Consider the following 14,497-nt stretch of genomic DNA (forward strand, 5'->3'; position numbering starts at 1 on the left):
TCGCGAGGAGAAGCACTTTCAACTCGTAGCGACTGGCGGTGTCGTACTTGCAGAGCGACGAGCGCCGCATATGGATCGCGCTGCGGCAAGCAGCCTGGCTTGAAAAACTCATTCACTGCAACGGACCGCCTGTCAGCGTAGCGACGCAGTCCACTAGCCATGGCAAGCACAGAGAGCACCTACATCCTCGATAGACGAGAATCAGTCAAGGTGAGTGAGAGAGAAATTACAAAAAAAAAAAAAGAAAGTGGGCCGGGCGGATTTGTGGCAGAGCAAAACGCGGACCTGCCCGTGACAGCCGCACGGTCAGCTGTGCGCGCCCCGCGGCATTGCAACAAGTGCAGTTGAACATTTTGCTCTTTGGCCAAGTGCCCTCGGCGCTTTCGTACGGACGTATATCTCCATCAAAATCGCGCTCTCGTAACGATCGTGCGGGATTTTGCGCGTTGTGCCGCGCAGACATGCGACGTCGTCCGTCGCTTTCCCACAGATGTATTGATCGATGCGTCCGGTGGCCAAATAAAAGAGGACCCGCGGGCGACCTTCGACATTTTTGGCATCGTGCATATGTCGCCTTCGTACAGTGGGATGCAGCGTCGTTTGTGGCCTTTCTCACAGCTGGAATTAAAAGACACGCGCCGAGAAAGGTCGTCGTAACGGTTACTCGGGAGCGTACGACGCTCATTAGTTGTATGCAGTCCGGCGAAAACCGGTCCGGCCTAACTCTCTGCAGTGCATCAAATCAGCTGAAGGAAACGAGGTGCTATAAATGATTAGGGCGCGTGAGCTTTCGGCGGTCGCACCTCTTATCTCGAAGACATTCGATAATAGAAGGGGGGGGGGGGGGGGTCTTAAGGTGCCGAAACGCCGCCACTAGAGCGGGCGCGCTCTGCGGGAACTGTGGGTAATTAGCTCTGCAGTCGCCGATGCTTGTTGCGGGCGCTGGTTTCGATCTCGCGGCGCGCTTTGGCGGCTCGCCAAGTCCGCAGCTCGCGATCGGCGGATCAAAGTTGTCGAACTTGATACGGACCGCTAAGACTCGAGAAACAGTTGTCGTTTTGCCGACGACGCGCAGGACGTAACTCGAACCTTGCGCGTCGGACGCTAACTGGGCGGCCAAAACAATGCGGCGTCCCGGGTTTAGCGAGCGCGCTCGCAGGCCGAGAGGGCGAGGCGGCGGCTAGGTTCTAAATGATGCAGTTGGTCCGGGCGCCTAAATATTTGACGCGCTTCGCAACACTTTAGCATGTTACCGCGCGTGCAACGGAAGAACACTTCATGTACGAAATTTGCAATAAAATTCTTGTCCACTATTTCGTTGTTTGAATGTGCAAAGTATTGGTTTTACATGATTATAGAAGACAAGCAGTTTTGTTGGAGGCAGAGAGTTTATTATAAGTCATGCACATTTATTATGAAATCGAGATGATTCCAGGAGAATCATACCGAGTTCGTTGCGCAGATGCAGCACTGATGACTTCTGAGATATAATTTTATAATTCAGTAAATAACCGCGGAAATATGTTGTCTTAATTTAGGCAGGCAAACAATTATTATCTTTAAGAACGTCGAGTGCTGTCGTGCGCATACTTATAGCCCTGTCCACTGTAAAGGTCAGCCATTAAGAAATGCAACGTAACTACATTTTCGTACCCAAAGCGGAAAAAAATATCAGCTGTTATAATCAATTAGACGCACGCTTACGCAGGTGCAGAATTATCATTCAGGTCTCCATGTCCGGCTGCTGACCCGCAGGGCGCGGGTTCGAATCCGGGCTGCGGCGGCTGCATTTCCGACGGAGGCGGAAATGTTGTAGGCCCGTGTGCTCAGATTTGGGTGCACGTTAAAGAACCCCAGGTGGTCTAAATTTCCGGAGCCCTCCACTACGGCGTCTCTCATAATCATATAGTGGTTTTGGGACGTTAAACCCCACATATCAATCAATCAATCTCCATGTCGGTGAAACCAACAGAACGACATGGTCCCGGCCACGATTAGACGGTCTGTGCGTATTACTCTAAAATAAAATTAAAAACGTGTAGCTGTTGCTCTATTTTGGGAGTCCCGGCTTGTCATTTGTTTAACTATATTTCAAGATTCGCATCAACTCTATTTTGGATCTTTATACTCTCTTTGGAATGTCACGGGAGGCGCGCCTTTCCAGAAGATAGTTAACTAGTATCCTTGAACAGAATTATCTATGTAGCAAATAATTTTCGTTCGAGTGTAATTTTCTAAAACTAACCCACTTAACGAAACGTATGTACTCTGCGTCGTATACATACATCTAGCGAGATGCTATTCACAATTGTTTAATTATTGCAATGAGCTCATGTAGCGTACGTGTGAAGGCAGTTTAATCATTACAGGGCGTCCCAATTATCACGCGCACGATTAAAAAAAAAGATGAATGGCATTGCGCGATGCAAAGCTAATACATATTGTTCCCAGTGTACTGTAGTGGCAGCTACTAACTTTTTCGTCAATTAGAATTAATTACTTAGTAACAGTCGTATTTGCGAAAAGTACTCGCCTACTTCACAAAACTTCAATGAGGCAGATGTGCGCATGTTGAAACACCTGTCTGTTCTACTGTAAAGAACGTACCAATTGCGCGCTAATTATTTCCTGTCAATAAAGAAAACCCGCGAAATACGAAAAAATAGCACGTGATTAGACCGCTGCGCGCCGCGCGCGCGGTGGTCTAGTGGCTAAGGTGCTCGGCTGCTGAACCGCAGGTCGCGGGTTCGAATCCCGACTGCGGCGGCTGCATTTCCGATGGAGGCGGAAATGTTGTAGACCCGTGTGCTCAGATTTGGGTGCACGTTAAAGAACCCCAGGTGGTGGAAATTTCCGGAGCCCTCCACTATATGATAGCGTCTCTCATAATCGTATGGTGTTTTTGGGACGTTAAACCCCACATATCAATCAATCAGACCGCTGCGCGCATCAGAAACAAGCGCTCTCAAACAAGCTCGCTTTCAGATAGTCAGTAGCAATGAAGGAAATGCAGAAAGAAAGAAGAAAAAAAAACGCATCGCGTTATCTGCCATTTCCCGCCCGAAGAAACGCGCCGCTTTGATCTTGCACAGTCAGGCTGTAATCGCTCTTATCAGAAAACTGATTTGACCGCGAGCAGTTGACCAGGAGATGTGAATGGTGATAGCGACGTGCAATCAAGCGGAAGTAATCCCCGCAAAACTACGACACGTGTTGTCGGCGCCCGACCCTTGCCAATGTGCAAAACGCTGTCTCTGGCACCGGAAAAGAGGCAAAGCGATTGCTTCCAGAGGCACCGTACTTCCAGCGAGATTATTCGAGGGCGCTGCTTTCTTTTGCGGGTGTGAGCAAAGTCACGTGTTATTTTTGATATTTCGCGGGTTTTCTTTATTCACAGAGGGGGGAAAATGAGCGCGCAATTAATACGTTGTTGGAAGTAGCACAGACAGATGTCATTTCAACATGTGCACATCTGCTTCATTGACGTTTTGAGAATTAGCGGAGTACTTATTGAGTAACAAATATAATTAGACTAATTAGTTAATATTCATTAACGATAATTAGTAGCGACTACTTCAGCGTACTGGGAACTATATGCACTAGGTTTGCTTCGCGCAACGCCGTTCCTCATTACACGTGGGAATGCGTGAAATGATATAACAATTTACTTGCTTTAGCACAGTTTACAATGCCTCAAAAATTGATTCATGCGTATAAACGCATGACTCAATTGCGCGCGTGCGTGCGTGTGTGTGTGCATGTGCGTGCGCGTGTGTGTGTGTGTGTGTGTGTGTGTGTGTGTGTGTGTGTGTGTGTGTGTGTGTGTGTGTGTGTGTGTGTGTGTGTGTGTGTGTGTGTGTGTGAGTGTGTGTGCGCGCGCGCGCGCGCGCGTTTTTAAATTGTTTACATGCACTGTTCACCTGAAAGCCGAAACTGTGGGGAGTTGAGGGGGGTTCTGACATTCTATCCCAGGAAATTTTATCATGCTTTGGCTTTTTCAGGTGATACTAAAGGATTTACATGTCTTCACATCGACTACACAGTTGCCAAACTTAGCCCACCGACACTTTAAACATTCCCCGAAAATAATTGCTGGGTACGGCCGTCGTTCAGCCCGCAATTCCTTGCACGCATTTACTTCTTACTTCCAGACATGTAAATCCGAGTTAGTTTGGGAGCCGCAGCTGCTCTCCTTTTCTCGCCATATACGGTAAAAGCGTTGCGAAACTTCAGAAGCCAGCTTACAATTTAGGACGCCCCTTCGTGGTTTTTTTTTTCCCTTTATTTTCTCTTCTGTTTTTCGCGGAGCTTTTTCTCGTGGCAGAAACGAGGAGGTCCGGCCGAAGTGACAAACGGTGTCACGTACGCTGTTTCAGAACATCGAACGTATAAGGCACGCGTGCACCACGTAGCCGCGCAACAATAACGCTGCGGCCGCTGTGTCGGTTTAAAATCGGGATATTAGGCGAACACATTCATTGTGGTATTGTAAGCGCAAAGCGAGGACCAACACATATGCTCGCGAGAGAAAGTGAAAGAAACAACGCGAGAGAAAGGGACCAACACATGGTCGCTCAGCTGGAGAGTCCAGATCCAATCAAAGCTGAACGTCGTTACAACGAACAATATTATAATGGATTATCGGTTATAGAGAACTAAGTACGAATTTTGGTTGGTCGCTCTTTATTTCAGGAACACCTATTATATAATGAAAAACGTCAGTGCTGCCGTGATATTAGATAACGAGGATATGCTTGCCTTTCTCGCTAGGCTCGGAATTCAAAATAGAGCTAGGCAAAACAATTATTGAAATATGTTCCCAACCACTTTTTTAGATGTGGTTTTGGCAAATGAAATTTGTTTTAAAATCCGGTCGCATCCTTAGATTCAATTAAATGTGAAAGTATGCCCTTTCTGTGCAACGAGCATTCCTCTGTCGTGATTTCACCTTCTCAACTTTCGGTCTCTTCAAAATGCCGCAAAGAAAAGGGTTGAAATCGGATCGATAGTTTATTAGGTTATTGAGAGCCTAAAATATTTTGTCTTCATTATCACATGTTCGTGCGAGTACGAACACCAATTTAGTTTGTGTCAATGTCTATATATGCACCGTTACAACGAATATCTGATGTAACAAACTAACTTATGGTCCGAATGCTGCATCGTAACAACCAGGTTCGCCTTTATTTATTCTTTATTTTTTTTGGCATAACACGTAGACATGGTTTGCCCGAGTGGTAAGGCAAAAGGAGGATCATAACCTCCTGACCAGGCCCAACCACATTGGGGCAGCAGAAGCGACGGATTTGAGAACAACAATTCAACTTTGAAATTTCTGAATCAACAAGGACATAATCACATTATAGTAAGCATATAATCACCAATTATAATAATAATGACGTAACGACAGTAACGAACATAAAGTAATGATATAATCATAGTAAGAATATAAGCACTAATGCAATAAAACATAAAAACACCAATAGTGGTAATTAGTTTTACTAATAACAGTAACTTTTAATAGCAACACGATGCAATCGCCGAATATCATTATTATTTGTATAGTGAAAGTTACATGAAAAATTGTTCAACACATCCGCATCCGACTCAAGAAACATGCTCATTATTAAATGTTCAAATTCTTGAATCGTTTTACAATTTCTGGCTACTTCAACAACGGTAGGACACATATTGCATAAACACATAGTTTCATACTCGATGGTTTGGATGTCATACTTTGTCCTGGGTTTTTTAGTTACCATTGGTGTGCGGCGTAAACTGTATCCTGTGTCTCGACTGAGGTACCGGTTTGAAACAGCCTCAAAGTTTGTAGAGACTACTTTAAATAGTCGAATGCGGATTTTTGCTCTGTGAGAGTTTCTAATGTTAAGAATACTGTAGTGCGCCAATAATTTGGAAGACCCTATGTATTCGTTTGAAAAGTTTAGAAAACGAACAGATCGACGTTGTAGCACGGCCAGCTTTTAAATGTCGGTTTTGTTTCCACTCCCCCATACTAATAAGCCATAGCTAAGATGAGAATGTACAAGAGAAAAGTATAGTTGTCTGACGAGCTTAAGAGGCACATAGCATCTAATTCGTTGTAGTAAGCCAACTGATCGTTCAACCTTAGTTCAAACTTTATTTATGTGCTCAGTCCAGCTTAGGTTTTTCTGAAATGCAACACCTAAAAAAGAATGACTTGCCACATGTTCTAGTTGCAATCCATTGTAAAAAAGCTTCACAAGATGGCTCAGTTCTTTATTCTTAGAACAAAAACAGTAGATTTCGTTTTCTTCGCGTTTAAGTCAAGCTGATTTCATTGTAGCCGTTGGTGTAGTTCGCTCAACCGTGAATTTGCTGTAATTTCTAGTTTCTGAAAGTGAGCACCGGAAAAGAATACATTTGTGTCGTCCGCGTATATTACCATTTCATCTGTTAGTGGAATGCTCACTATATCATTGATATATACGATAAACAGTAATGGGAGGGGGGGGGCAATATCGAACCATGTGGTACCCCATATTTAATTACGCTTTTTTCTGAACTGTGATCTTGCAAGGAAGTGTACTGCAGTCGAGATTCTAGGTAACTATTCATAAGTTCTAATGCTGTCCCACGAATGCCATACAATTGGAGCAAGTAATACTTCATGTTTTATAGAATCGAAGGCCTTACGTAAATCTAAGAATATACCGATAGTAAGTTTTTTCGATGTTATTTATTATTGTATCCTTGATTCTTAATAATATCATTTCAGTTGACTTATTCTCCTGAAAGCCATATTGTTTATCCGAAATAATATGTTTATCTAGTAGGAAACTATTAAAACGCTTATATATAATGCGGTCAGCTACATTCGAGAACAATGGCAGTACCGAAATCGGTCTATATTTGTTTAGGTCATTGTAATTACCACCCTTAAGAACCCCTGCAACTGCAGCTATCTTGGTTTTTTCAGGGAAAACTCCAGTAGCAAGTATACAGTTGCAGATATGTTCCAGTGAGCAACTGCTTTAATAGGTTAAGCTTTGATTCCATCCTCTCCAGCGGTTGACTTGTTTTTTAGGGAGTTAAAAAAATAGAGAGAATCTCGCTTGCAGATGTAGGAGCAAGAAATATAGTCTTACATGATTTCCTATGCAAGTTTCATTTAGATTTTCAGAAACGCCAGATGTCGAGGCTGGAGCACGAGCGTTGATAAAATGATTAGTAAATAAAATAGCAGCATCTTGAGCACAAAATTTAACACTATTTACAAAAATCTTTGATGACGCATTTTTTTTTTTGAAGAAGAAGAAGAACTTATTATTTTTGAAGAAGAAGAACTTATTAGCTCGCGGTATATGCTCCACAGTCTACGACCATCACTCATGGAAGCTTCAAATTTACGCGTATAGTATTCAGACCTTGCTTTTTTTAGATCACTGTTCAGCTTGTTCCGAACTTGTTTAAATTCTTCAAATATTTGAGGGTCACGGGTCCCTAAGAATCGATCGAATAGTTTGTCTCTGTGGTCAATGCGGTTATATAGTTCATGATTTGCCCACTCCTTTCTAGCTCTTTTATGCTTCATGACAGGGATTAGAGGGAATGCAATGTTGTATGCTTCTTTCACTTTTGATACAAATAGATCACATGCTGCTGAGAAGTTTCCTTCCGCATAAACATCAGACCAATTCGTATTGGAAATCAATGTTTGAAACAGCTGTATGGTCCTGCTATTTATGACACGCTTGAAGTTGTTTCTATCAATGCGCACACAGAGTGGTATCGCAGCAAATATCGGCAAATGATCGCTAATACCAGAGCTTACCACTCCAGAACATGTTTCGTTCTTTGTGAAAGAAGTAAAACATTAATCGATCAATGTTTTTGAATTCGGAGTTATTCGCGTAGGAAGGTCAATGAGGTTTTCACAACCATTTGCTAACAAAGTTTCAATAAAGTAGATGCTTTCATTATTATTTGAAAGTAAGTCAACATTGAAATCACCAACAACAATCGAATGAAATTTTTTTTCATGTTAGAAAATTCAAGTATTTTGTCTATGTAATGAAGCAATCCTGTTAACGCACCTCGCGGTGGGCGGTGCACAGCAACAATCAGAATATTTTGAGAAACTACAGCAACACATTCAAAATCACCAGTAACACATGTATATTCAGGCAAAATGTCGCAACCGTGACAATTGCGAACATAGATAGATACGCCGCCACCTCGTTTTCGAGAACAATAAACTGAAATGTGATTGTAGTCCGAGAAATGAATGACGTCATGCTGAGCCGCATACCATGTCTCTGAAAAAAACTACAAAATCAAAGTAACAATTGAGCTGCGCTATGTACGTCTCTGTATATCAGCTTGCTTATTTCTTAAGCTTTGGGCACTCACGTGGAACAGTTTGAGCCCCTTTTCTTGAAAACAGCTGTTTTTCACTACCAAGTCGTTAAAAGATGCGACACTGTGATACGGTTCCATAATTGCAGTAATTGGCAAGGTGTTACAAACTTAGACGATTTTGTCTAAGCATACCACAGCGGCCCACTTATTTCCCCTTTCTTTTCGCCAATATAATTGGATTGATCTACTGAGTTAGCATTTGCAAATTATTCTTATTGCACGAACTATGTACGTAATGTTGAAAATTGTTAGTAATCATGGACACACTACGAAATGAAAAGAACAAAAACAAAAAAGAAACAAAGGCGGCAATATGTCACTGCCGAGTCGGAGATGCAACCGCGGAAGAAGACATTCTGTTCTGATGACTAGAGATTGCAATGGTCGAAAGTGCGATCATGCTTGAGATGTTCCATTCCAATCGCTTCTCCAATTAGACGACCGAATAAGTCGTATTGCACATAGCTAAGTTCTAGAACATGAATTAATCCAAACAGTCACCTTTTCCCGGATGCTTGATCTGTGAGCAGTGCGCACTTGAACAAAGGACAGAGAATAAAAAAAGCGCGCTCACTTGCATCGTTGTTAGCGGTGAAATGAAATGTTCAGATCGAACTATTCGCACTTGCTTTGGCCACTGAAGCACATATTACACGTGTCCTCTGGTTTATTTATTTATTTTAACATGATGCAGCCTTGTTAGGCTATCGCATGAGTGGATACAAAATACGAAACAAATTTTTTACATAAAAAGAATGTCCAACTCTATGATAAATGTAATTCATTCTAAGCGCATAAATTAGCTCTCATCCCATGGCCTGCGTCTCCCTTCATTGCTTTACCTCTTTTCTTCATGCTGAAACTGAGCTGCACCTTATAATGCACCGGCTTGCCCAATCTGCAGTATACTAAGCACATGAAGTATATCAGTGCCAATTTGCCTGAATATTCATTCAGGATTAAGACACGAACCTTTTTTTTTTCTTTCACGGACGTCTCAAATTTAGAAATGCGAAATCGGATATACCACATTAGAAGCACCGATACACGTTTTATACGTTCGTGTGCCGCGCGTCTGTAACCTATAGAACAACATAGGTATGCAATAGCTTTAAAATTTTCTTGATGAGAACTGATGCTATATGTACCGACCTTTTTTGAGCTCTTTCTCAACAGAAACATCGCGATCGTACGTCGCTATAGCTCGATAACAATAGACAAGCACGCCACGTGGTTTTAAAGAAAGTGAACGGCTATAGAACAGAAAAAAAAAATCGCACAACTTATTGTTGTAACACAATGCGTTGGCAGCTGCGTTATTGTGGATTCGACCGTTTTGTTTATTTTTTTTCAAGCAAAGCGACATGAAAACAGATGGCGAAACAAACGCAAAGTGCTATGTTCTTCCTCTTTCTTGCGCTCTCCGCCTCGGTGGATTGCTGCTGGCCCGAAAATGGTCGCGGGGTCGATCTCCACATTTCGATGGAGAAGAAATGCTCAGAGAACGCCAGGTGGCCGAAATTTTTTGGAGCCCCACTACGGCGTCTCTCGTAACCATATTGGTGTCCCGGGATGCGAAACCCCAGCTGTTATTATTTCCTTTTTTTTTTGCGCTGTCACTTTGCACTAAAGAAACACTACTGATAATTTCTCAACGACCGAAGTGCGAAATAACACCGTAAAAGGTGTGCATGTCCTCTCTTGGTTGTTTGTTTCGGACAGATTTTCACGCAGTTAATTGCGCGTCAGCTTAGCATTGAGCCGAATTAAATAGCTTATACGAGCAGAAAAAAAAACAATGTCAAGGTCGAGTTGTCGCTTGCTGTAACGTAATAGAAAATAATTGAGTAAGGTGGAATAATAAAACTATAGCTGCGATGGAACGGGGTGGATGGAGACTTGTGATTCTAAAATGAAGTAAAAACATAACTATACGAGGGATCGTTATGTTCTTTGGTTATAACCTTTGCAAGTTATGGCCTCCTCAGACGCCACCCCTCTAAACCAGAACGCGGTGCCTTCTAGGTAAGAATAGGCTCCGTAGCAGATGCACGAAAAGCAGTTGACCAATAGTGTACTCGTTTGCATATAATGCGAACGGGGCATTTTCTATAGATAGCCACGGGGTTTTTGCCCTGCCCTGCCCATGATCTTTATTCATTTATTACGCAAGGTAACAACACTGCTGACTGAGAACCGCGACGCGATGACGATTCCCCCATGAGTGCTTCGAAAGTTGCATATTAGGCGCAATAATTAAACTTGCGAGAACCTTATTAGACTTATGCATTTACTATAATCAACGGCATTCCATAACACTGACAATGAACATTCTCTCTTGTGGAAATTGAACAATCGCAGAGATGTGCGATGGGTGGCCGCTTTCCCTTTATCCGGCCTTGGCCGCTTTACGTCCACTGTATATTGTTGTTGCGAACATAATGCCCCAGCATCGCGTTTCTTCCTGCTTTTCCCGGCCACGTGTGTGTGTATATATATATATATATATATATATATATATATATATATATATATATATATATATATATATATATATATATATATATATATATATATATATATATATACACACACGTGGTCGGGAAAAGCAGCAAGAAACGCGATGCTGGGGCATTATGTTCGGACGGTACACAAGGCTGCGGACGGTACACAAGCGCCACCGTATTATATACGGTGGCGCTTGTGTACCGTCCGCAGCCTTCGTATACATGCGTCTATTCGATAGTGCATGTTGTGACTATACTGTATGAATACCAAGATCGGTCGCATTACCTTCGCCATGTGTACGTGTTGCTCGTCAACGTGGCACGTGCTGGTGCGTCTGCTCGCAGCAAACGCTATATCTTGCCAATGGCAAACACGCTTGATATTCGACAGTGTGTGTGTGACGCACTGACGCAACGGCGTAGATCAACCTATAGAGACTCCGCGAGTGTGATGACAAACCGCAGGGTGTACCTTTACAGTATACTCTGTAGATGTCCTGCGGTTCTCTAGGTGTCGTGCTCAGGGAGATTTTCAAATTAGTAATGTTAACATGCATGTACTTGTTACCGGTATTCTTGGAAAATTGGGCTGAGGCAGTCAATTTGCTGATGAGCCGAATTTATATGAGTGTTTTGTACATGAAAAGGGGGAGCTATCGTAGGAAAATATACAAATGAACACACACACACACACACACACACACACACACACACACACTTCATAATGTCAATGTCCGCTTACATTTTGTACAATCTGCTCGGCTCCCCCGTGGTCCTGCAGCCCTTACGGGAACAAATTTTCGTGGCTACAGCCCGTTAGCAGATGTGAGTAGCTTAGGTGAGGCGAGCTATCTGAGGTGAACTGGAGCACGACCCCTTCCCCTAACCCATACCTCACGGAAACTGGCCTGGTTTAACATAGTAGAGGCTATCTGCAAGTTGGACACTCAAACAACTCCAAGCAAGATTATTCGCTCCGCAGCTGGACTCCACGGCGTTGTAGTCCGCGAAAGAGAAGACTGTTCATACAGACTGCGTTTAGTCTCCACATGCCGAGGTAGAAACTGCAGCTACGTGGAGTTGCCTGAGCGTTGCGGTGGAAAAAAAAGAGAAAAACATCTATGACATTTATAAGTGTTACAGAGCTGGCAAAGGCACAACCAGAAGTTTCTTCTAGGAGGGGAGCTTATCCGCCATTAATGCAGAATCGTGCGCGTGCATGTTTGTATGAATGCGTGTATAATAAACACATGCAAAATTGACGAAAAATCGGAGAACGGAGGTCGGCCCCCTTTTTCCTCCTCCAGGGCTACACCAGTGAGAACGGTCGACCGAAGGACGAAACAGAATGACCACTGTTTCGCTAGAATCGAGTCCTTAGACTGCGTTCCAGATATGCATGCGTGTCCGAAAAAATGTTGGCACGCAGCCCTATGGCGGCACGGCAGAAGGAACAACGCTCTGAAGGCCACCGTGTACACCTTTGCAAGTCGATCGTGTCCAGGGGCGTCGCCATTTGGAAGCAGTGCATTTCGGCTGTGCACTGCGGGCTAACCGCAAACCGTTCGTGCCGTAACGTACATGCTAATTGGCACTCACACAAACGAGACATTGACGTTCGTTGTTCTCAAATCAGTGCATATGTGCAGCGAAACTCGGCGAAAATTGTGGTTCGCCAATTGTAGAAGCTTGCGCGTTACACAACGGCAGCGCCTGCCAGCATCGGAAAGTGAAGCGCTAGCCATCGTGCCTTTACATTCACTCGGCAGGTTTTTTTTCCGAAGTGTATAGGGTGCAAGTAAACGGCTAGAAGGGCCAGCGTATAAGTTGAACAAAAGTTGACACTTGCGACTCGCTCGGTGTTTATGATGTTTCCATCAACTAAACACTTCTTAGTTCGCACTCGTGTGTGTCCTACCTGTGCCTTTTGTGTGTCTTTCTGCGCTTGCGAACAACGTGTAGCAAGTGTCAACTAAGCGAGTATAAACGGTATTTATTATATATGATTTCATATGTGTACACAGAAGAGAGAGCAGGCTGACAATTAACTGCCACCAATAGAGCGACACAACGGCTGCTTATACTTTTTTCTGGAGAGCAAAAAGAGACTGGAGATATAGGAGGAGTAAAATATGAAAAGGACGATAATGAAAATAAGAGACAAAGTAAGAGATAAGAGGATAATTACCAAAACATTGATTGATTGATTGATTGATTGATTGATTGATTTGTGGGGTTTAACGTCCCAAAACCACTATATGATTATGAGAGACGCCGTAGTGGAGGGCTCCGGAAATTTCGACCACCTGGGGTTCTTTAACGTGCACCCAAATCTGAGTACACGGGCCTACAACATTTCCGCCTCCATCGGAAATGCAGCCGCCACAGCCGGGATTTGATCCCGCGACCTGCGGGTCAGCAGCCGAGTACCTTAGCCACTAGACCACCGTGGCGGGGCTAATGACAAAAACATGCAACAAAACAAAAAATAAAGACATTCTATATATTGGTGGCCAGATCCATTCGGCTCATGGAAACCAGCAGAGCTCGACTTTACGAAGGCGACCAGAAAGAAACCATACGTTAAGCGAACAGAATATTCGAAGCAAGAAGTGTTCCGACTTTCCCAACAATGCCCTCCTACATGAACATATTTTTTCTCGTATACTAAATGCCTTAGCGAAGGCATTTATTGCCTCATCAGACGCTGACCTAAAAAAAAAATGCGGCGCGCCACACCAAATCCCCACGTGACCGCATAAAAAAAAAAAGGAAAAGATAGCAATCGGGGGTCGAGCGACGAAATGTGCGCATTTCTATACCGGGGGTGCCATACAGCCAGGTTCGCATGGTACTTTTTGCGAAAATTATCGCGTCGTCCGTGACAGGCTCACGGTTTGACTCGACTCTTGTCTATACACCAAGAAAAAACGTACCGTCGGCCAAGAAAGCCATGTTAAGTATTTTTGTTATGCTTTGCACGGTTAGTGTAAACTTCTTCCATGTTTTGTCATACGAATTGGTAAAGTCTATAGTTTCGATTTTTGTGCCCCGCCGCGGTGGTCTAGTGGCTAAGGTACTCGGCTGCTGACCCACAGGTCGCGGGATCGAATCCCGGCTGCGGCGGCGGCATTTCCGATGGAGGCGGAAATGTTGTAGGCCCGTGTGCTCAGATTTGGGTGCATGTTAAAGAAACCCAGGTGGTCGAAATTTCTGGAGCCCTCCACTACGGCGTCTCTCATAATCATATGGTTGTTTTGGGACGTTAAACCTCACAAATCAATCAGTTTCTATTTTTGTACCCACGTCACACGAGTGGGTGCGTCATCACTTCCCGACACACTGGCTCGTTTCGTTCCCACAGTCCCTGCCACTGTCATGCGTGATCTTAACAAAGGTGAAGCGCGAGTACTATTTTTTTTTTTTGTTGTTGTTGTTCTCGCTAGTACCTACAGCCTTTCTGTTTCACGATGTCGGCGAAATCTGCCGAGTCATGGGCAAGGTAATCGGAGCTCAGCGCAACAAGTGCGTAATATTGCTTATGGCGCAATTGTTTCGAAACTTATTAGCAATGGCGAAGCCGTAAG

The 14,497-nt window shown here is 43.8% G+C and overlaps 1 protein-coding gene across 2 annotated transcripts in view; it reads left to right on the forward strand.

The window, feature by feature from the left end:
* The first annotated feature begins 71 nt into the window (after positions 1-71).
* Positions 72-14,497, forward strand: part of LOC119178617 (putative sodium-coupled neutral amino acid transporter 11) — a 59,496-nt gene continuing 45,070 nt past the window's right edge. For both annotated transcript variants that reach the window (XM_037429831.2, XM_075883525.1), the window contains exon 1: positions 72-210. In XM_037429831.2, the coding sequence (XP_037285728.2) occupies positions 160-210 (51 nt within the window). In that variant the 5' untranslated portion in view covers positions 72-159. The remainder of the gene's footprint in view (positions 211-14,497) is intronic.

This window comes from Rhipicephalus microplus, unplaced genomic scaffold, assembly GCF_043290135.1.
Source record: "Rhipicephalus microplus isolate Deutch F79 unplaced genomic scaffold, USDA_Rmic scaffold_18, whole genome shotgun sequence".
Lineage (NCBI taxonomy): Eukaryota > Metazoa > Arthropoda > Arachnida > Ixodida > Ixodidae > Rhipicephalus > Rhipicephalus microplus.